This window comes from Scyliorhinus canicula, chromosome 1, assembly GCF_902713615.1.
Source record: "Scyliorhinus canicula chromosome 1, sScyCan1.1, whole genome shotgun sequence".
Classification (NCBI taxonomy): Eukaryota; Metazoa; Chordata; class Chondrichthyes; order Carcharhiniformes; family Scyliorhinidae; genus Scyliorhinus; species Scyliorhinus canicula.
In genome coordinates this window covers 191,835,231-191,859,131 of record NC_052146.1, presented here as the reverse complement: position 1 = coordinate 191,859,131, position 23,901 = coordinate 191,835,231, and the positions used below count along the sequence as shown (strand labels likewise).

General features: G+C 48.2%; 1 protein-coding gene across 6 annotated transcripts in view; it reads right to left on the bottom strand.

The window, feature by feature from the left end:
• sash1a (SAM and SH3 domain containing 1a) overlaps positions 1-23,901 on the bottom strand; it is a 194,808-nt gene that overhangs the window by 65,777 nt on the left and 105,130 nt on the right. For all 6 annotated transcript variants that reach the window (XM_038805204.1, XM_038805214.1, XM_038805233.1 and 3 more), the window contains exon 2: positions 14,212-14,340. In XM_038805204.1, the coding sequence (XP_038661132.1) occupies positions 14,212-14,340 (129 nt within the window). The remainder of the gene's footprint in view (positions 1-14,211; positions 14,341-23,901) is intronic.

Genomic DNA, 23,901 nt, shown 5'->3' with positions numbered 1-23,901 from the left:
TCTCCCTGCAGCCTACCCTTCACCATCACGTACCTACCCTCCTTATCTGCTACCACCTGCGCCGCCACGAACGACACCCTCTTTCCCACCAAAATCGCCACCCCCCGGTTCTTTGCGTCCAAGCCTGAGTGGAACACCTGTCCCACCCACCCCCTTCTCAGGCGTACCTGGTCTACTACTCTCAAGTGAGTCTCCTGCAACATTGCCACATCCGCCTGCAGTCCCTTTAGGTGTGAAAAAACCCTTGCTCTCTTGACCGGCCCATTCAGCCCCCTCACGTTCCAAGTAATCAACCGGGTCGCGGAGCGACCTGTCCCTTTCCCCTGTCTATTAGCCATGTCCTGTCCCCTGTTCGCCCCGGGTCGACCCTCCCCTTCTGACCCGTTCCCCATGGCGATGGCCCCCCCCCCTCTCTCCTCCCGTTCTTCCCTTCCCGTCCTCGGCCTTTCCAGCAGCAACCCGGTATCCCCCCCAACCCCCCTTCCCCTGGCTAGGACCCCTCCTAGCCGCGGTGTATCCACCATCGTACTCCCGAGAGTCAGCTGATTTTCGCTGACCCGGCTGCCCCTGCCACACTCCGACTCCTCCCGATGTGGGGGGGGAGGGGCCTCCCCCCCCCCTTGCCATCCCTCTCTGACCCCGCTTCAGCGCGGGAAAAGCCGCCATTGCTGGCCACACCCCCCTCTTCTCTCCTCCCCCTTCCTCCGTCCCGCGCGCGGGAAACAGGGGAAAGCCCGCGCTTTCGCCCGGCCACACCCTACCCCGCCATCTTCGATTCCACCCCCGTCCCCATCCAAGCCCATAAAAAAGCCCCCTTAAAACGAGAGGAAGAAAAAAGAGAAAAAGAAAACACGCATAACCAACTTGCACCCCCCCCCGTCCCGCCTCCCCAACTTAACAATATAACAATATAAATAACAAATCTCAAATAAATACATAAATACATAACTATGCCTGCATAACTAAATAACTACCCAATAATAACGTATTTAACCATCACCCTCCATCGAACAGAACAGTAACCATAACCCTTAAAGAACAGATCAAAAAACAGTAAAAAAGCCCCCCCTACAACAACAATAATTAAGGGAAGTTGGCAACGGGAAGAGACACACAAAAAGGAACAAGGAAACCCCCCATAACACAAGTTTCAAAGAAACCAAACGATCCATCAACTTTAACCAAGTTCCGACCTGGCCTAAGAAAGACATGGGCCACTTGATCAGTCAAGGGTACTCGGGCGGCCTCGACCGCCGGCGTTCCCAAGTTCTAGTTCAGGTCCAGCTTTTCCTCCCGAACAAAAGTCCATGCCTCCTCTGGGGTCTCAAAGTAATGGTGCTGGTCCTTGTAGGTGACCCACAAGCGCGCTGGCTGCAGCATTCCGAACTTGATCCTCTTTGCGTGCAGCACCGCCTTCGTCCGGTTAAACCGGGCCCGCCGCTTTGCCACCTCCGCACTCCAGTCCTGATATATCCGCACCGTCGAATTCTCCCATTTGCTGCTTTTCTCCCTCTTGGCCCACCTCAGCACTTTCTCCCGATCACAGAAACGCTGGAATCGCACCAGCACCACCCTCGGGGGCTCGTTCGCCCTAGGCCGCCTAGCCATGACCCGATATGCTTCTTCCAGCTCCAGGGGCGATGGACCGGCCCCCTCTCCCATCAGGGAGCTCAGCATCTCCGCTACATATTTCGGGAGATCAGGCCCCTCCAGGCCTTCTGCTAGGCCCAGGATCCTCAAGTTCTTCCGCCTCATTCGAGTGTCCAGCTCCTCAAAGCGGCTCTGCCATTTCAGGTGGAGTGCCTCGTGCACCTCCACCTTTCCCACGAGGACCGTGGCCTCCTCCTCCCTTGCAGTCATCTCCTGCTGCAGCTCTCTTATCGACGCCTCTTGGGTCGCCTGGGCCCCCATCAGCCTTGTGGTCGTCGTGTTCATAGACTCTAAGAGTTCCACTTTCAGCTCCGTAAAACACCGGAGGAGAGCGGCCTGCTGCTCCTCCGCCCATTTTCTCCAATCTTCTAGTGCGCCACCGGCCGCCATTTTGGTCCTCTTCCCCCGCTTTTTTTCGGGGAGCTGCTGCCGCTTTTTTTGTCGCCCCACTCCGAGTACCGACCATAAAGTTGGTCTCACTCTCCTCAGGGAGCCTTCCCCCACCGGGATTCGTCTTTACAGTACCGTCGGGGCCCTCCAATCGGCCCTTAAACACCTTTGTCGCAGGAGCTGCCAAATGTGCGACTTAGCTGGTCATAGCCGCAACCGGAAGTCCCAAATGCCTTTTAAATGTTGCCAATGTCCCTGCCTCAACCGCTTCCTCCGACAGCTCATTCCACATACGTACCACACTCGGTGTGAAAAAGTTGCTCCTCAGGTTCCCATTAAAGTTTTCCCCTCTTAACTTAAACCTATGCCCTCGATTCCCCAACCCTGAGAAAAAGACGAGTGCATTCACCCTATCCCTCTCATGATCTTGTACACCTTTATAAGATCATCCCTCAGTCTCCGACGCTCCAAAGAAAAAAGTCCTCGCCTGTCCAATCTCTTTCTATAACTCAATCCCTCGATATAACTCAATCCCTGGCAATATCCTTGTAAATCTCTTCTACACTCTCTCCAGTTTAATAACATCTTTCCTATAAGCAAGGCGACCGAAACTGAACACAATACACCAGGTGGGGGCTCACCAACATCCTGCACAACTGCAACGTAACTTTCTATACTCAATGTTTACAGTAACATCATTGTAGTGTTAATGTAAGCTTACTTGTGAAAATAATTTAAAAAGATAAAAGATTATTATTGAAGGCCAGCATGCCAAAAGCCTTCTTCACTGCCTTATTTACATGTGACTCCACCTTTAGAGCACCATGCACCCGAACTCCAAGGTCCCTTTGTTCCACAATATTCTCTAAGGTCCTACCATTCACCATGAAGTCCTAACTTGATTTGACTTTCCAAAATGCAACACCTCACACTTATCTGTATTGTAGTCCATTTGCCATTTCTCAGCCCACTTCCTCAACTGATCAAGATCATGCTGCACATTTTGATAACCGTTCTCACGGTCTACAACAACACCTATTTTCGTATCATTTGCAAACTTACTGATCATGCTGCTCAATGTGGATATAGATAACAAACAGCAATTGGCCCAGCACTGATCCGAGGCACACCACTAGTCGCAGGCCTCCAAACCGACAAGCATCCTTCCACCATTACCCTCTGCTTCCGACCATCAAGCCAATTGTATATTCAATTTGCCAGCTCTCCCTGGATTCCATGTGAACTAACCTTCCATAGCAGCCTACCATTTCGAACTTTATCAAAGGCCTTAATGAAGTTCATATAGACTACGTCTACCACCAACCTTCCTGGTCACTTCATCAAAGAACTCTGACAAATTTGTACAGCATGATCTCCCATGCACAAAGCTGTGCTGACTACTCCTAATCAAACCAGGTCTTTCCAAATGCCTGTATATCTTGTCCCTCAGTATCCTTTCTAGTAACATACCCCTACAGGTGTTAGGATTATTGGTCTATAATTCCCAGGTTTTTCTTTGCAGCCCTTCTTAAATAAGGGCACAGCATTTGCTACCCTCCAGTCGTCTGGTACCTCAGCCGTGGCTAACGATGATGCAAATATCTCAGCCAGGCCTCCTGCAATTTCTTCTCTAGCCTCACGCAGTGATCTTGGATATACCTGGTCAGGGCCAGGAGATTTATCCATATTCATACATTTTAATACGTCTACTGTACTGTGAACTGTCCCCAATATATTGCCACTAACCTTCCCATGCTACCAAGTCTTCATCTCTTTCTTCACAGTAAACACAGGAGAAATATTAATTGAGAACCTCGCCCATCACCTGCGGTTCCACACGTGTCCAATTTGGTCCTCGAGGGGTCCTATTCTCTCTCTAGTTATTCATTTTCCTTTGATGTACTTAAAGAATCCCTTTGGATTCACCGTAATCCTTGCTCTGCCCCATTTCCCAGGAGTAGGTCAAGTTTTGCCCTTTCCCATGCAGGACCTCCACACTGCCTGAGAAAACATTCCTGAACACACTTAACAAATTCCACCCCATCTAAGCCCTAACACTATGGCAGTCCCAGTCTATGTTAGGAAAATTAAAATCCCCTATGACAACCCTATTTTTCCTGCAAGTCTCTCCAATCTCCCTGCATATTTGTTCTTCTAATTCCCGTTGACTATTTGGGGGCCAATAGTACAATACCATTAAGGTCACCATCTCCTTCTTATTTCTTAGCTCCACCCACAAAGCCTCACTGGATGATCCCTACCTCTGTTTTTTCATCTCTGACTACTGCCGTGATGCTCCACAGTAAACACAGAGGAGAGATTTTAATTGGGAACCTCGCCCATCTCCTGCAGTTCCACGCAGGGGCTGGTTCAGCACAGGGGTAAATTGCTGGCTTTTAAAACAGACCAAGACAGGCCAGCAGCACGGTTCAATTCCCGTACCAGCCTCCCTGAACAGGCGCCGGAATGTGGCGACTAGGGACTTTTCACAGTAACTTCATTTGAAGCCTACTTGCAGGGGCTGGTTTAGCACACTGGGCTAAAATCGCTGGCTTTGAAAGCAGCCCAAGGCAGGCGAGCAGCACAGTTCAATTCCCGTACCAGCCTCCCCGAACAGGCGCCAGAATGTGGCGACTAGGGGCTTTTCACAGTAACTTCATTTGAAGCCTACTTGTGACAATAAGCGGTTTTCATTTTCATTTTTCATATGTGTCCACTTTGGTCCTCGAGGGGTCCTATTCTCTCTCTAGTTCTTCTTTTTCCTTTAATATACTTAAAGAATCTCTTTGGATTCACCTTAATACTCTCGGCCAAAGCTACCTCATGTCCCCTTTCTAAACTTGAGTATACTCCTGTACCCTGCAGTAGGTCAGGAAGAATTGATGCTGTGTGAGAAACAGTTAATTTAATTGATTAAGTTAATTGATGCTGGGTAAGAAATAGTTAATTTAATTCTGATGAAAGATCATCAACCTCAAATGTTAACTCTGTGTCTCACACCGCAGATACTGCCTGGGCTGAGCATTTCCATTTTTTCTGGTTTTATAGCATATAATACTGTGTCTCTTTAATACTGTGTCTCTTTAAACTTACTATGTATAGGAAGCCAGCTTGCATCAGTGTTTGTATAAGTCTGGGATTTGCATTCCAAAAAGCTGGAAAACAGGGTGTGACATACATTTGAAAAGTTATCTTATTCCGTCATGTCGTCTAAAGGTCAACTCATCTTCAGAAAACACTAAACCAGTCTTAAATCTGTGTACAGTCTTCACAAATTATTTATTAGTGTATGCTGCTGCTCCTGCGGTACTGAAGTGTTAGCCAAGTCTCCCGAATGGGTTTTCATCTACAACTTTTTGATCCAGCGTGAGGCTGATCGAGAGAAATATGACATTAGTGCAAATTGGGCAGAGTGGATTCTGGGTCAGCAAAAGCTGTAACACCACAGGTGTCAACTTTGACCAAAATGGACAACACTCTTGCCCCCGAGCCAGGCAGCTATGGGTACAAGCCCCAACAAATTTAGAGCTCATAGAACACCTAACAACAGTGCAGAAGCAGGCCATTCGGCCCACCCAGTCTGCGCCAACCCTCAGAAAAGGCACTCCAGCCAGGTCCACATCCCCGCCGACCCCATCCCTGTAACCTAACCTGCACGTCTTTGGACACAAGGGGAAATTTAACATGGCCAAATTCACCTAGCCTGCCCACCTTTGGACTGTGGGAGGAAACTGGAACGCCCGGAGGAAACCACACAGATACTGGGAGAACAGGCAAACTTCACACAGACAGTCACCCAAGGCCGGGATTGAATCCGGGTCCCAGGCGCTGTGAAGCAGCAGTTCTAACCACTGTGCCACCGTGCTGCACCAGAGAGTGTGTTGTTTTTCAGATGAGACATTAAACTGAACCCTTTTGGATGGGCATAAATAATCCTGCTATAAAAATGTTACCTTTTATACATATTTTTCTTGATATTGATTACATCTCCAGGCACTGTTCAGTTATGAAGTTGCATAGCTCAACTGTATACTGTCACCTACATTACACATTTTAAACCCTGATAATTTTCAAATAACATTTTATCTGGCCTCAGTCAGGGTATAACAGGCCTGAGAATAAACTGTGTGGCATCTATACCATGCCCATTTACCTTGACTAGTCCTGGTGGCTACTGCACCTTAAAAGCAACATACCGGAAACCTTTTTGGTGAACACTGTAAGAAGTCTTACAACACCAGGTTAAAGTCCAACAGGTTTGTTTCAAACACGAGCTTTCGGAGCACTGCTCCTTCCTCAGGTGAATCTTTGGTGAGGTGTGCTTAGCCACTGCACAAACTCAAAACTTTAATCTTGCTTTATATCTATTGCCTCAGCCAGAATAAGCCAGAGAAGGAACACGGAGGTGTCCGATTAAGACAATTAGCGCTAACAGACTGAATTCTACTCTTGAAATTAGGATTATACCATTGCGTACAGGTGATCAAGAAGAGCTCGCAGTGCTGTCAAAGAAACTAAAATACCGATAACTTCATACATGTATTATCTGGGCTTGCAATACACATCTAACATAAGGAAACATGAACAGATATAGAAACAAAGATGTATAAATAAACACATATGTTAACAAATGCACACTCACAAACATACAAATATAAACACAGACACGAACCACGCAAGATATACAGATTTGAATCTGTACACATGTATATGGGGCGAAATTCTCCGACCCCGTGGCAAAAATTCTCCGCCACCCGGGAATTGGCGGGGCGGGAATCACGCCACGTCGAGCGGCGAGCCCCCTGCGGCGATTCTCCGGCCCGTGATGGGCCGAAGTCCCGCCGCTGGGAGACCCGTGATGGGCCGAAGTCCCGCCGCTGGGAGACCTCTCCCGCCGCCGAGGTTTGAACCACCTCTGGTGGCGGCGGGATCGGCGGCGCGAGCGGGCCCCCCGGGGGGGGGGGGGGGGGGGGGGATCAGACCCCGGGGGGTGCCCTCACGGTGGCCAGGCCCGCGATCGGGGTCCACCGATCGGTGGGCAGGCCAGTGCTGTGGGGGCACTCTTTCTCTTCCGCCGCCGCCACGGCCTCCGCCATGGCGTAGGCAGAAGAGAATCCCCCAGCGCGCATGCGCCGGTGGTGACGTCAGCGGCAGCTGCCGCTGACGTCACCACCGGCGCATGCGCGAACCGGCGTAGGCCTTTCGGCCAGCCCCGGCGTAGGCCTTTCGGCCAGCCCCGGCGAAGGCCTTTCGGCCAGCCCCGGCGCCGGGCAGCGGGCCTGAAAGTCCGCTGGTGCTGGTTTTCGCGCCAGTCGACGTGGTGCCAACCGCTCCGGCGTGGGCCTAGACCCCAATGGTGCGGAGAATTCAGCACCTTTGGGGCGGCCCGACGCCGGAGTGGTTGGCGCCACTCCCTTACGCCGGGACCCCCCGCCCCGCCGGGTAGGGGAGAATGCCGCCCATGATTTGTAGCTTTGAGTAAACTTGCTTGGCAATAAAGCAAAATGACAAGAAGCACACTAGAAAGTGTAGGCAGGCTAACAAGAAGAACAACGTTAGTCAGAACTTGTACTGACTATTTATATGCTTCACCTCACTCTCACACACTTGGCACAGTTGAGAGTTTCATACACACAACTGTCAGTTCGCACACACAGGCAATTATTCAACCATGACAGCCACACATTCGCTGAATACTGCCTGGCACTCACTGACAAACTTCTGTCTTTCTTGCAGGAGGTGGTGTGCAATTGAAAAAATATTTTTTTTTTTTTAAATCAAAGGAGGAAAGTGTGCTTGCATCTTAAAATGGTAGCCATGATGTGGAGATGCCGGCGTTGGACTGGGATGAGCACAGTAAGAAGTCTTACAATACCAGGTTAAAGTCCAACAGGTTTGTTTCGAATCAGTAGCTTTTGGAGCACAGCTCCTTCCTCAGATGAATGAAGAGGTGGGTTCCAGAAGCATATATAGACAAAGTCAAAGATGCAGTACAATACTTTGAATGCAAGTCTTTGCGGGTAATTAAGTCTACAGGTCCGGACGGAGCAACTGGAGAGAGGGATAATCACAGGTTAAAGAATTGTCTCAAGCCACAACAGTTGGTAGGATTTTGCAAGCCCAGGCCAGACGGTGGGGGGGTGAATGTAATGCAACATGAATCCAAGGTCCCGGTTGAGGCCGTACTCATGTGTGCTCGGTGATTCTGCGTTGTCGCGTGTCCTGTAATGCGATTCATGTCGCATTACATTCACCCCCCACCATCTGGCCTGCGCTTGTGAAATGCTACCAACTGTCATGGCCGGAGACAATTCACACCTCTTTAACCTGCGATTATCCCTCTCTCCAGGTGTTCTGTCTGAACCTGTAAAGACTTAATTACCTGCAAAGACTCGCATTTAAAGTATCGTACTGCATTTTTGACTTTGTCTGTATATATGGTTCTGGAACCCACCTCTTCATTCACCTGAGGAAGGAGCTGTGCTCTGAAAGCTAGTGATTCGAAACAAACCTGTTGGACTTTAACCTGGCATTGTAAGACTTCTTACTGAACTTTAAATGGTGCACAGAGCACACCTAGAACATACAGTGCAGAAGGAGGCCAGTCGGCCCATCGAGCTGCACCGACCCACTTAAGCCCTCACTTGCACCCTACCCCGTAACCCAATAACCCCATCTAACCTTTTTTGGTCACTAAGGGCAATTTATCATGACCAATCCACCTAACCTGCATATCTTTGGACTGTGGGAGGAAACCAGAGCACCCGGAGGAAACCCACACACACACACAGGGAGAACGTGTGAACTCCGCACAGTGACCCATCGGGGAATCGAACCTGGGACCCTGGCGCTGTGAAGCCACAGTGCTAATCACTTGCGCTACCGTGCTGCCCACCAGGTTCTTCCCAGAGTTGGAGGATAAATGTGAATGGTGCCAGGGAAGCCCGGACAATGACACCCCATGTTCTGGGCCTGCCACAGACTTGTTGGGTTTTGGGCAGCCTTCTTCAAGGCAATGTCGAAGGTTATGGAGACAGGACCTTGCCCAAGAGTTGCAGTCTTCAGGGAATCGGACCAGCCAGAACTATTCATGGGGAAGGGGGTCAACACCCTCACCTTTGCTTCTCTAATGTCCCGTCGAAGCATCCTGCTCAGCTGGCGACTGCCAGCATTACCTACACTGCAGCCCAAGTACAGGTTGGTAGACCTGTTGGAATTTCTCAACCTGAAGACATTCTACAGTGCTTGAGGTGTAGGTACACCCACAGTGCTGTTTGGGAGGGAATTCCAGGACTTTGACCCGGCAATAGTGAGGGAACAGCAAAACATTTCCAAGTCAGGATGGTGAGTGACTTGGGTGGGAACCCTCAGGTAGTGGTGTTCCCAGGTATCTGCTGCCTTATAGATGGTAGCGGTCGTAGGTTTGAAAGATGTTGCCCAAGGAGCCTTGATGAGTTCCTGCAGTTCATCTTGTAGATGGTACACATGGCTGTGGAGGGAGTGAATGTTTGTGGAATGGATGCCAATCAAGCGGTTGCTTTGTCCTGGATGGTGGTCGAGCTTATTGAGTGTTGTTGGAGGTGCATTCATCCAGGCAAGTGGAGAGTACTCAATCATACTTCTGACCTGTGCCTTGTAGATAGTGGACTGGCTTTGGGGAGTCAGGAGGTGAGTTACCCTCCGCAGGATTCCTAGCCTTTGACGTGCTCTGCTTGCCACAGTATTTATATGGCTAGTCCAGTTCAGTTTCTGGTCAATGGTTACCCCAGGATGTGTAGTGGAGGATTCAGTAATTATAATACTACTCAATAGCAAGGGGCAATGTTTAGATCTCTTTGCATAGTATTTGTGTGGTGTGAATGTTACTGATGGCTGTTGTCTCAGCCCACCAAATTCTGCGTGCTACTATGGAAACTCACCATTGTTGCTATAGCACTGGATACCAATGTTTATCAGGGCACCACAATACATCAATCTGCTCTCAGAAGATGATAGTGGCTCCATGGAGCAAGAACCAGCTGTCCTCTCTCAGGATGACAGCATTCCTGTTCCTAGGTTTGCCAAGTCATCAGTGCCCATGCTGTTACCTATCATGTCAGTCAGTCAGCCAGCCAGCCCAGACTTCTCCAGCACAGTCTGAGATCGTGCAGTCTGGAGCTCTAGATTTAGAGCTGCCAGAGGTCACCCCTGCAGACCTCCTATTGCCTCCTGCATTGGAGCTCAGCAGCCTTTCACCATTCATGCGGCATGGTGCATATTGGCTAGCACTGCTGCCTCACAATGCCAAGGACCAGGCTTAAAAGTGGACAAATATCCAGGTCCGGATAAATTGTGTCACAGGATGCTGGAGGAGATTGCAGGGGCTTTGACCCAAATTTTTTATTCCTCTCTGGCCACAGGGGAGGTGCTAGAGGACTGGAGAACAGCTAATGTGGTCCCACTATTTCAGAAAGGTTGAGAGGTAAGCCAGGGAACTACAGACCAATGAGTCTCATGTCAATGGTAAGGAAACTATTAGAGAAAATTCGGAAAGAGAGAATCTATCTCCACTTGGAGAGGCAAGGTTTGATCAGGGATAGTCAGCATGGCTTTGTCAGAGGGACGTCATGCCTAACAAATTTGATTGAGTCTTTTGAGCATGTTACCAGATGTATAGTTGAGGGTAATGCAGTTGATGTAGTGTACATGGATTTCAACAAAGCCTTTGACAAGGTCCCACAATGGAAACTTATAAAGAACGAAAATGAACATGGGATACAGGGTAATTTGATAAGGCAGATTCAAAATTGGAGTAGCTGTAGGAGATAGACAGTGGTGACAGAGGACTGCTTTCGTGACTGGAAGCCAGTGTCCAGTGGCGACCACAGGGATCTGTGCTGGGTACCCTATTATTTGTCATTTATATAAATGACATAGATGACTACGTGGGGATAAGATCAGTAAGTTTGCTTACTGATGACACAAATATTGGCTGGGTATTGAGTGTCTTGGGTTACAGGAAGTTATAGAGGGGATGGTAAAATGGGGAGAAAATTGGCAGATGGAATTTAACCCTGAAAAGTGAGAGGTGATACACTTTGGAAGGAGTAATCTGACAAGGAAGTATCCATCGAATGGCCTGATACTGGGATGTTCCAAGGAACAAAAGGGCCTTGGCGTGTTTGTCCATCGATCTCTGAAGGTAGAAGGGCAGGTTAATCGGGTGGATAAAAAGGCCGATGGGACTTATTCGCCTTTATTAAACGAGGCATAGATTACAAAAGCAGTGAGGTCATGTTTGGTTGTATAGAACTTTAGTGAGGCCACAGCTGGAATATTGTGCACAATTCTGGTCACCACATTATAGGGAGGATCTGATTGCACTGGACGGCGTGCAGAGGCAATTCACCAGGATGTTGGCTAGAATGGAACATTTAAGTTATGAAGAGAGGTTGGATAGGCTTGGGTTGCTTTCAATGGAGCAGAGATGATGGAGGGGCGACCTAACAAGGTGTACAAGATTATGAGGGGCATGTGCAGAGTGGATAGGGAGCAGCTGTTCCTCTTCGTTGAAGGGTCAGTTACAAAGGGTCACAAGTTCAAGGTGAGGGGTAGAAGGAGGATTTGAGGGGAAACATTTTTACCCAGGCGGCCTGGAATGCACTGCCTGGGAGCGTGATAGTGGCGGGTTTGCCTCACATCTTTAAAAAAGTACCTGGATGAGCACTTGGCATGCCATAATATTCAAGGCCATGGGTCAAGTGCTGGAAAATGGGATTAGGTAGACGGTTCAGGGTTTTTTTTCATGCATCGGTGTAGACCAAATGGGCCGAAAGGCCTCTTCTGCACTGTATTATTCTGAAGAGACAGGCATGTTCTGGACAAGAGTCATGGGCCATGTCAAGAGTGGATAACCTTGTCGCCTAATAGCCACCTGGCAGAATGAATGAAGCATGATTGCTATACCGGGGTAATGGGCATTCACTTGCATGATTCACTGCCTGTGGTCACACAGTAAATGCTCGTTGAGGGAGTGGAATTCCTTTTGGCTCAGGGAAACAACACGAGGCCCAGTAAAGCAGTGCAGTCAATGTCTCCCTCCAACATGGATAGGCTTCCAATCTAAGCCAACCCTCCTGTTCACTACACCTACTGGTCTCTGACAAGAGGGAAAAAGATAAAGCTGTCTCCACCTTTGTTTCGGGAACTCCCTTATGCAGCAGTGAACTCTAAATTGTGAAATGTAGCTTACATCTCCAGCAGCAGCTTGGAAGAAGGCAGGCATATAAAAGTTAAGAGTCACAGCCACCTTGACAGCTCTAGACAATGTGGTCATTGCCCTGCTTTGAGGTTGCAGTTGTAGCTTCAGCAATTGGCAGATTTCAGTCACAACTACATCACTAAAGCAAAGGTTTTTCAAAGCTTTGGGTCTTGCTGAAGCATTGCTCCTGAAGGACATTGGTGAGCTCCTGCTGAGAGCCCAGCTCCCTTTCCTCCACCCTCTTCATTCAGCCAGACCTGCTTTGTGTAGCCCATGACTCAATTCCAACAGGAAGACCTACCAGGCCACTGATGTCTAGACGCAACTTGTTTCTGCACAAGCTTTTCAACCACTAATAGAGTACTTCAGCACCAGTCAAACTACTTGCTATATATAGACAAACCAAACTTTAGAAATTTATAGGAAAGCAGCAAAAATGTTTAGAATTGCACTAGCAGTCAGAAAACATGATCCAGCAACTAACCTCTAAGGATTTCATAATCCTTTTAAGAAGCGCTGGTGGGGGTCCTTCATGCGTGTTCACCTGTGCGAGATTAAGAGTGTGGAAGTGGACGGCGGCTTTGAAATCAGCACTGCTTACTGATTGACATCATAACCTCTGTATATTGCCAGCGGGCAAAAGGGATGCACATGCAAACTATTGGACCAAGATGGTGCCTGGCACACTGCCAAAAATGTGCACATGCATCTCTGACAGCATTTCCGAGCTCCGGGATATCGATTAGGACCGAAAGGAAAGTCCCATTCCTCCCACTCCCCCCATCCGCTGTGGAATTATGGACGAGCTGTTACAGGGAGTCTGTCCCCTCAAGCAGAGTAAAAATTCTAATAACACTACTGTACCCAATGCCCTGGTCAATATTATCCCTCAACCAACATCAGAAAGCAGCGTAAGAAGTCTTCCAACACCAGGTTAAAGTCCAACATGTTTGTTTCAAATCACTAGCTTTCGGAGCACTGCTCCTTCCCCAGGTGAATGATTCACCTGAGGAAGGACCAGTGCTCCGAAAGCTAGTGTTTGAAACAAACATGTTGGACTTTAACCTGGTGTGGTAAGACTTCTTACTGTGCTCACTCCAGTCCAACGCCGGCATCTCCACATCATGGTCAACATCAGAAAGTGAATACCTGGTCATTTGTCTCACTGTTGGTTCCAGTACCTAGTAGCTGTGCTGGCCAACACTTGAAAAGCAATGAACTGATTTTGAGCTACTTTCAGATTACTCCCACCTTCACAGGACTCATGAAATGAAATGAAAATCGCTTATTGTCACGAGTAGGCTTCAATGAAGTTACTGTGAAAAGCCCCTAGTCGCCACATTCCGGCCCCTGTCCGGGGAGGCTGGTACGGGAATCGAACCGTGCTGCTGGCCTGCTTTCAAAGTCAGCGATTTAGCCCAGTGAGCTAAACCAGCCCCTATTGAGGACTTTATAAATTGTTTTCGCCTCACTGTTTGTCTCTGAACCCACCATGTAATATAAATAAAGCCTATTCACAACAGTAAACTGTTAGTAGTGAGGAATTGGTGTGGGAAGGGGCAGTGCAAATCAAATGGACAATAAATGATTTGCTATTTAATTTGAAGCTTAATTATTGTTTCATTCCGGCGTTCGGAAGTACAGCTTAATTTATTGCATTGCGATGTTCTCTTGGTATACTGGCTAGCACTCAACCAGCATCATTAAAAACAGATTACTTGGGTTTCTTGTTTCATTGATTTGTAGAACCTCGTTGTGTAAAAATTGGCTGCCATGTTTCTACATCATGTCAGCGACTGCGCTAAAAGTGATTCATGGTTGTAAAGTGCACCAAGGTGATTTGAAGTCACAAAAGGCACTTTACAAATGCAATATTTTTTTGCTCGTCCAGAGGTACGCAGGCCTTGCAGAGGAGGAGGGAGTTTTCTTACCAGTTCAAGGTCCTCAGAGACTCTGTGAGTACACAGGTCTTCCATCCGTTCTGGCACATCACTGAGGCAGCTGTTGTAGTATTCAGTGTACTGTTGAGCGAGGTCATCGATGTTTCCCAGCGATCCATCCTTTTGCAGGGGAGTAAAGGAGACAGTAATGTATGAAAATTGGGTTAACAACAGGGGAGGAGAACCCAACATCTCCCAATCTAATCACCCGATATCTGATGTACTTGAAACAAAACTGCCTTGGTGAAAAGATGCTTGTCCAGCTATTTTACATTGTTTGTAAATAGACAAAAGGCATCGTCGCGCAGCCGGTACTACTCTTGCCACTGATTCAGAAGGACAGGGTTCAATTATCTCCAGAAATTTGAGTCCATTATCAGCTGACACTCCAGTACACTACTGAGAGAGCACTGCACAGTTGGAGACGCCATTTTTCAGACAAGAGGTAGCTGACTCTTCTCTGCCTTCCCTGAAGTAACTCTGGTTTCCTCCCACAGTCACGTGCAGGTTAGGTGGATTGGTCAGGCTAAATTACCCCTTAGTATCTAAAAAGGTTAGGTGGGATGACTGGGTTACGGGGTGAGGGTGGAGGTGGGAGTCTAGGTAGGGTGCTCTTTCCAAGGGCCGATTGGCCGAATAGCCTCCTTAATATAATAATCATTATTATTGTCACATGTAGGCTTGCATTAACACTGCAATGAAGTTACTGTGAAAAGCCCTTAGTCGCCACACTAAGCCGCCTGTTCGGGTACACTGAGGGAGAATTCAGAGTGACCAATTAACCAAACAGCGCATCTTTCGGGACTTGTGGGAGTAAACCCACGCAGACATGGGGAGAACGTGCAGACTCCGCACAGACAGTGACCCAAGCCGGGAATCGAACCTTAGACCCTGGCGCTGTGAAGCAACAGTGCTAACCACTGTGCTACCATGCCACCCTATAGAGAATATCAATCTCTCCTTCCCACACAGCACTTTCACCATAGCAATCAATCCATCTTAATTGCATCCCCTTGAAGGCGAGTATATTGATCCTTAGGTGCAGAGATCAAAACTGGACAGTACTCCTGGTGTGATCTTGCCACAGGCCTAAATAATTGGAGCAAGACTTCTTTATTCTTATACTGCAACTCCCTTACAATACAGGTAGACATGCCATTTGCTTTCCTAAATGCTTGCTGTACTTACACGTTAACTTTGTGACATGTACAAGGGCAACCAAATCCCTCTGAAAAGTAAAATTCTTCCTTAATCATTCATGGAATCAGGCTGTTGCAGACAAGGCCAGTATTTATTGACCACCCTGGATTTCCCTCGAGAAGAGGACAGTTACATGTCTGCATGACATGTCTGCATCATTACGTTCTGTGAGGTGCAGGGAGTGTAGAATGCTGACTTAGCAATAATGAAGGAAAGACAATATATACCCAAGGCAGGATGATGTTTAACTTGAAGGAGAGTTTAGAGGTGATGTTGCTTCATGCCTACTGCCCACTTCTTTCCAGTGATGGAGGTTGTGGGTTTGGGGGTATTGTCAAAGAAGCCTTGGTGGGTTGCTGTAGTGCTTGTGATGGTACACACTGCAGCCACATCGTTGCAGATGTGGAGAGAGTGAATATTTAAAGATGGTGGATAGGGTGCCAGTCAATTGTGGTTCTTTGTCCTGGATGATATTGAGCTTCGCGGATAGTGCTGGAACTGCACATCACAATCCTGACTTATGCTTTAGAGATGGTTAACAGATTTTGGGAGTTTGGAGATGATTCACAGCCAGAATATCCAGCCTCCGACTTGCTCTTGTAGCCACAATAAATATTTATATGGCTGGTCCAGTTACATGTCTAGTCAATGGCGATTCCCCAAAGGATATTAAGGGTTTGGTGGCATAGTGTTACTGGACTAGTAATCCAGAGCCCTTGACTAATTATCCAAAGCTCAAATTCTATATGGAAACTGGGAAGTTTAAATTAAATTAACTCCAGAATAAAAAGCTAGCATTGATAATGATGCGCAGACCATGAAACTATCAGATTGCCAGAAAATCTCATGTAGCCAAACTGCTCATTAATGTCCTTTAGGGAAGGAAGTCTTCCATAGAACATAGAACATAGAACAGTACAGCACAGAACAGGCCCTTCGGCCCTCAATGTTGTGCCGAGCCATGATCACCCTACTCAAACCCACGTATCCACCCTATACCGGTAACTGAACAACCTCCCCCTTAACCCTACTTTTAACACTACGGGCAATTTAGCATGGCCAATCCACCTAACCCGCACATCTTTGGACTGTGGGAGGAAACCGGAGCACCCGGAGGAAACCCACGCACACAGGGGGAGGACGTGCAGACTCCACACAGACAGTGAACCAGCCGGGAATCGAACCTGGGACCCTGGAGCTGTGAAGCATTTATGCTAACCACCATGCTACCCTGCTGCCCTCCTTCCATCCTTACATGGTTTGGTCGATTATGTGACTCTAGACCCACAGCAATGTGATTTGACTCTTAATTGCTCCGAAATGGCCTAGCAAGCCACTCAGGTGTAATCAAGGTGTTGTAACTCCATGTTCTGAAGGACAATTATTGCAGGCCTTGTCAGCAACACACACACCCTTGAATAAATAAAAACAAACATTGATGGCAGATGATTTGACAATGGTGATGCCATTGAATGTCATGGGGAAGTGGCTGGACTCTCTCTTGTTGGAAATGATCAATGCCTGGCACTTGTGTAGTGCAAATGTTAGTGACTTGCCAGCCCAAGCCTGAATGCTGGCCAGGTCTTGTTGCATGTGAGCACAGACTGCTTCATTACCTGAGGGTGTACAAATTAAACTGAACATTGTGAAATCAGGGAACATGTTCATTTCTGACTTTATGATAGAGGAAAGGTCATTGACGAAGCAGATGAAGATTACTGGAGTATTGTGCACAGTTTTAGTCCCCTTATTTGAAGAAAGATGTAGTGGCATTGTAGGCAGTTCAGAGGAGGTTCACTAGATTGATTCCAGAGATGAGGGGTTTGTCGTATGAAGAAAGATTGAACAGTTTAGGCCTATACTCTCTAGAGTTTAGAAGAATATAGGGAGATCAAACTGTGGTAGGCAAGATGTTTATACGGTATGGATAAAGTAGTCATGGAGTGTACGCTTCCTCTTGTGGGGCATTCTAGAATGAGAGGTCATAGTTTTAGGATAAGAGGTAGCAAGTTAAAACTGACTTAAGAGAAACTACTTCTCCCAAAGGGTTGTGAATTTGCGGAATTCACTGCCCCAGAGTGCAGTGGATGCAGAGACAGTGAGTAAATTTAAGATGGAGTTGGACAGATTTTCAATTGGTAATGGATTGAAGGGTTATGGAGAACGGGCAGGAAGGTGGAGTTAAGGCCAGGATGAGGTCAGCCACGATCGAATGGCAGAGCACACCCAATGGGTCAAATTGCCTAATTCTGCTCCTATATCTTCGGAACTTATGAACAAGCTAGGACAATGCCTGGGGTACCCTTGCAGCAAAGCCCTGAGGCTGAAATAATTGGCCTCTAACAACCATAATCATCTTCCTTTATGCTAAGCAGGCTCCATCTATGGAGAGTTTGACCTCAAATCCCCACTGACTTCAATTTGACGATCTTTATTAGTGTCACAAATAGGCTTACATTAACACTGCAATGAAGTTACTGTGAAAATCCCCTAGTCACCACACTCCAGCACCTGTTTTGGTACACGGAGGGAGAATTCAGAATGTCCAATTCACCTAACAAGCATGTCTTCCTGGACTTGTAGTAGGAGCACCCGGAGGAAACCCACGCAGACTCCACACAGTGACCCAAACCGGGAAGCGAACCCAGATCATTGGCGCTGCGAAGCAACAGTGCTAGCCACTGTGCTACCGTGCTGCCAGAATTCAGTTCTTTTGTCTACATCTGGGTCAAGGCTGTAATGAGATCTGGAACTGATGTTCCTGGCAAGATCCAAGATGGAGCATTGGTGAGCAGATTATTAGAGATCATTAACTGCTTGTTAGCATCGTCTACAGCACAATTTCATTGTATTGTTGTTGACTGAAAGTAAACTGATAAGAGCATAAGAACTAGGAGCAGGAGCAGGGGGCAGCAGAGCAGAGCTTCTGATTGGCTGTTCCGGGGAGATTTGCATACGTGCAGTGCGGTCAGCGTAAGTTGAAGGTGCACCTGCATCAGTGACCCGAGGAGTTCGACGGAAGTCAATCATCCAACAGGGGGCAGCAGAGCAGAGCTTCTGATTGGCTGTTCCGGGGAGATTTGCATACGTGCAGTGCGGTCAGCGTAAGTTGAAGGTGCACCTGCATCAGTGACCCGAGGAGTTTGACGGAAGTCAAGCATCCAGCAGGGGGCAGCAGAGCAGAGCTTCTGATTGGCTGTTCCGGGGAGATTTGCATACGTGCAGTGCGGTCAGCGTAAGTTGAAGGTGCACCTGCATCAGTGACCCGAGGAGTTTGACGGAAGTCAAGCATCCAGCAGGGGGCAGCAGAGCAGAGCTTCTGATTGGCTGTTCCGGGGAGATTTGCATACGTGCAGTGCGGTCAGCGTAAGTTGAAGGTGCACCTGCATCAGTGACCCGAGGAGTTCGACGGAAGTCAAGCATCCAGCAGGGGGCAGCAGAGCAGAGCTTCTGATAGGCTGTTCAGGGGAGATTTGCATACGTGCAGTGCGGTCAACGTAAGTTGAAGGTGCACCTGCATCAGTGACCCGAGGAGTTCGACGGAAGTCAAGCATCCAGCAGGGGGCAGCAGAGCAGAGCTTCTGATAGGCTGTTCAGGGGAGATTTGCATACGTGCAGTGCGGTCAGCATAAGTTGAAGGTGGTTTGTGAAGGGGCTGTTCTCGAGTGACAGCTTTACCCGAAACACTACTTACGTATTGTCTCCCACCCATCCTCCTCCTCTAACCAAAACAAAAGTTCTGTCTGTTGGATTGCTAAACTAACAAGTTTTTTATTTTTATTTTTCAGTAGTTGGGAAGTTAGTTCAGTGGGAATGGAGGCTAGGGCAGTTGAATGTTCCTCCTGCAGAATGTGGGAGGAAAGAGTCACCTCTAGTGTCCCTTCTGACTACATCTGCGGGAAGTGCACCCAACTCCAGCTGGAGCTGGATGAACTTCGGATCATTCGGGAGGCGGAGGAGGTTATTGAGAGGAGTTATAGGGAGGTTGTCACACCTCAGGTAAAAGAAGAAGGTAGATGGGTTACCGTCAGGGGAGGGAGAGGGAACCGGCAGGCAGTGCAGGGATCCCCTGTGGTCGTTCCCCTCTATAACAAGTATACCGTTTTGGATACTGTTGCGGGGAACGACTTACCAGGGGTAAGCAATAGGGCACAGGTCTCTGGCACAGAGTCTGTCCCTGTTGCTCAGAAGGGAAGGGAGAAGAGGAACAGAGCACTTGTCATTGGGGACTCCATAGTTAGAGGAACAGACAGGAGGTTCTGTGGGAACGAAAGAGACTCACGGTTGGTGTGTTGCCTCCCAGGTGCCAGGGTTCGTGGTGTCTCTGATCGTGTTTTTGGGATCCTTAAGGGGGAGGGGGAGCAGCCCCAAGTCGTGGTCCACATAGGTACCAACGACATAGGTAGGAAGAGAGATGGGGATTTGAGACAGAAATTCAGGGAGCTAGGGTGGAAGCTGAGAGCTAGAACAAACAGAGTTGTTATCTCTGGGTTGTTACCCGTGCCACGTGCTAGTGAAGTGAGAAATAAGGAGAGAGAGGAGTTGAACACGTGGCTACAGGGATGGTGCAGGAGGGAGGGTTTTGGTTTCCTGGATAATTGGGGCTCATTCTGGGGTAGGTGGGACCTCTACAAACAGGATGGTCTTCACCTGAACCAGAGGGGTACCAATATCCTGGGGGGGGGGGGGGGGGGGGGGGGAGATTTGCTAGTGCTCTTCGGGGGGGTTTAAACTAATTCAGCAGGGGGATGGGAACCTAAATTGTAGTCCCAGTGTACAGGATGTTGAGAGTAGTGAGGTCAGGGATAGGGTTAAAAGTTCGAAAGAGGGCACCGGCAAGCAGGACGCTGGTTTGAAGTGTGCCTACTTCAACGCCAGGAGCATCCGGAATAAGGTGGGTGAGCTTGCAGCATGGGTTGGTACCTGGGATCTCGATGTTGTGGTGATTTCGGAGACATGGGTAGAGCAGGGACAGGAATGGTTGTTGCAGGTTCCAGGATTTAGATGTTTCTGTAAGAACAGAGCAGATGGTAAAAGAGGGGGGCATTGTTAATGAAGGAAAGTATTACGGCGGTAGAAAGGACGCTTGAGGACTCGTCTACTGAGGTAGTATGGGCCGAGGTTAGGAACAGTAGAGGAGAGGTCACCCTGTTGGGAGTTGTCTATAGACCTCCGAATAGTTCCAGAGATGTAGAGGAAAGGATTGCAAAGATGATTCTCGACAGGAGCGAGAGTAACAGGGTAGTTGTTATGGGGGACTTTAACTTCCAAATATTGACTGGAAATACTATAGTTCGAGTATTATAGATGGGTCAGTTTTTGTGCAGTGTGTGCAGGAGGGTTTTCTGACACAGTATGTAGACAGGCCAACAAGGGGCGAGGCCACATTGGATTTGGTACTGGGTAATGAACCGGGCCAGGTGTTAGATTTAGATGTAGGTGAGCACTTTGGTGATAGTGATCACAACTCGGTTATGTTTACTTTAGCAATGGGCAGGGATAGGTATATACCGCATGGCAAGAATTATAGCCGGGGGAAAGGCAATTATGATGCTATTCGGCAAGATTTAGGATGTATAGGATGGGGAAGGAAACTGCAGGGGATGGGTACAATCGAAATGGGGAGCTTTTTCAAGGAACAGCTACTGCGTGTCCTTGATAAGTATGTACCTTTCAGGCAGGGAGGAAGTTGTCGAGCAAGGGAACCGTGGTTTACTAAGGAAGTTGAAGCACTTGTCAAGAGGAAGAAGGAGGCTTATGTTAGGATGAGACATGAAGGCTCAGTTAGGGCACTTGAGAGTTACAAGTTAGCCAGGAAGGACCTAAAGGGAGAGTTAAGAAGAGCGAGGAGAGGACACGAAAAGTCGTTGGCGGATAGGATCAAGGAAAACCCTAAGGCTTTCTATAGGTATATCAGGAACAAAAGAATGACTAGAGTAAGATTAGGGCCAATCAAGGATAGTAGTGGAAAGTTGTGTGTGGAATCAGAGAAGATAGGGGAAGCGTTAAATGGATATTTTTCGTCAGTGTTTACACTGGAGAAAGACAATGTTGTCGAGGAGAACACTCAGGTTCAGTCGACCAGGCTAGATGGAATTGAGGTTCAAAAGGAGGAGGTGTTAGCAATTTTGGAAAATGTCAAAATAGATAAGTCCCCTGGGCCAGATGGGATTTATCCTAGGATTCTCAGGGAAGCCAGGGAGGAGATTGCAGAGCCTTTGTCCTTGATCTTTATGTCGTCTTTGTCGACAGGAATAGTGCCGGAAGACTGGAGGATAGCAAATGTTGTCCCCTTGTTCAAGAAGGGGAGTAGAGACAACCCTGGTAATTATAGACCTGTGAGCCTTACTTCGGTTGTGGGTAAAATGTTGGAAAAGGTTATAAGAGATAGGGTTTATAATCATCTTGAAAAGAACAAGTTGATTAGCGATAGTCAACACGGTTTTGTGAAGGGTAGGTCATGCCTCACAAACCTTATTGAGTTTTTTGAGAAGGTGACCATACAGGTAGATCAGGGTAAAGCTGTTGATGTGGTGTATATGGATTTCAGTAAGGCGTTTGATAAGGTTCCCCACGGTAGGCTATTGCAGAAAATAAGGAAGTATGGAATTGAAGGTGATTTAGCGGCTTGGATCAGTAATTGGCTAGCTGAAAGAAGACAGAGGGTGGTGGTTGATGGCAAATGTTCATCCTGGAGTTCAGTTACCAGTGGTGTACCGCAAGGATCTGTTTTGGGGCCACTGCTGTTTGTCATTTTTATAAATGACCTGGAAGAGGGTGTAGAAGGATGGGTTAGTAAATTTGCAGATGACACGAAGGTCGGTGGAGTTGTGGATAGTGCTGAAGGATGTTATAGGATACAGAGGGACATAGATAAGCTGCAGAGCTGGGCTGAGAGGTGGCAGATGGAGTTTAATGCGGAAAAGTGTGAGGTGGTTCACTTTGGAAGGAGTAACAGGAATACAGAGTACTGGGCTAATGGCAAGATTCTTGGTAGTGTAGATGAACAGAGAGATCTCGGCATCCAGGTACATAAATCCCTGAAAGTTGCCACCCAGGTTAATAGGGCTGTTAAGAAGGCATATGGTGTGCTAGCCTTTATAAGCAGGAGGATTGAGTTTCGGAACCACAAGGTCATGCTGCAGCTGTACATAACTCTGGTGCGGCCGCACCTGGAGTACTGCGTGCAGTTCTGGTCACCACATTATAGGAAGGATGTGGAAGCTTTGGAAAGGGTTCAGAGGAGATTTACTAGGATGTTGCCTGGTATGGAGGGAAGGTCTTACGAGGAAAGGCTCAGGGAATTGAGGTTGTTTTCGTTAGAGAGGAGAAGGCTGAGAGGTGACTTAATAGAGACATATAAGATAGTCAGAGGGTTAGATAGGGTGGACAGTGAGAGTCTTTTTCCTCGGATGGTGATGACCAACACGAGGGGACATAGCTTTAAATTGAGGGGTGATAGATATAGGACAGATATCAGAGGCAGTTTCTTTACTCAGAGAGTAGTCGGGGTGTGGAACGCCCTGCCTGCAACAGTTGTAGACTCGCCAACTTTAAGGGCATTTAAGTGGTCACTGGATAGACATATGGATGAAAATGGAATAGCGTAGGTCAGATAGGCTTCAGATGGTTTCACAGGTCGGCGCAACATCGAGGGCCGAAGGGCCCGTACTGCGCTGTAGTGTTCTATGTTCTATGAGTAGGCCACCTGGCCCCTCGAGCCTGCTCCGCCATTCAACGAGATCATGGCTGATCTTTTTTGTGGACTCCACTTACCCGCCCGCTCACCATAACCCTTAATTTCTTTACTGTTCAAAAATCTATCTATCTTTGCCTGAAAAACATTCAACGAGGTAGCCTCAACTGCTTCACTGGGTCTGCAATTCCACAGATTCACAACCATTGGGTGAAGAAGTTCCTTCTCAACTCAATCCTAAATCTGCTCCACCTTATTTTGAGGCTATGCCCCCTAGTTCTAGTTTCACCCATCAGTGGAAACAACCTCCCTGCTTCTACCCTATCTATTTCCTTCATAATTTTATATGTATCTATACGATTCCCCCTCATTCTTTTAAATTCCAATGTGTATGGTCCCAGTCTACTCAGTCTCCTCATAAGCCAATCCTCTCAACTCCGGAACCAACCTAGTGAATCTCCTCTGCACCCCCTCCAATGCCAGTACATCCTTGGAGCTGGAGCTGGAGCTGGGGCTGGGGCGTTCCAAGGTTCCGTCCTCGTGCTGAGCGGGGAGGGCGGGGGGTTGTGTCCTCGGGCCGTGCTGGGGGCTGGGGGGGGGGGGTTGCGTCCTCGGGCCGTGCTTGGGGGGGGGGGGGGGGTTGCGTCCTCGGGCCGTGCTTTGGGGGGGGGGGGTTGCGTCCTCGGGCCGTGCTGAGCGGGGAGGGGGGGGTGTGATCTGAATTCACTGACCCATCCCTCTTCCACTGGAAAATGTACAGCTATAAAAATGAAAGAAATATTACA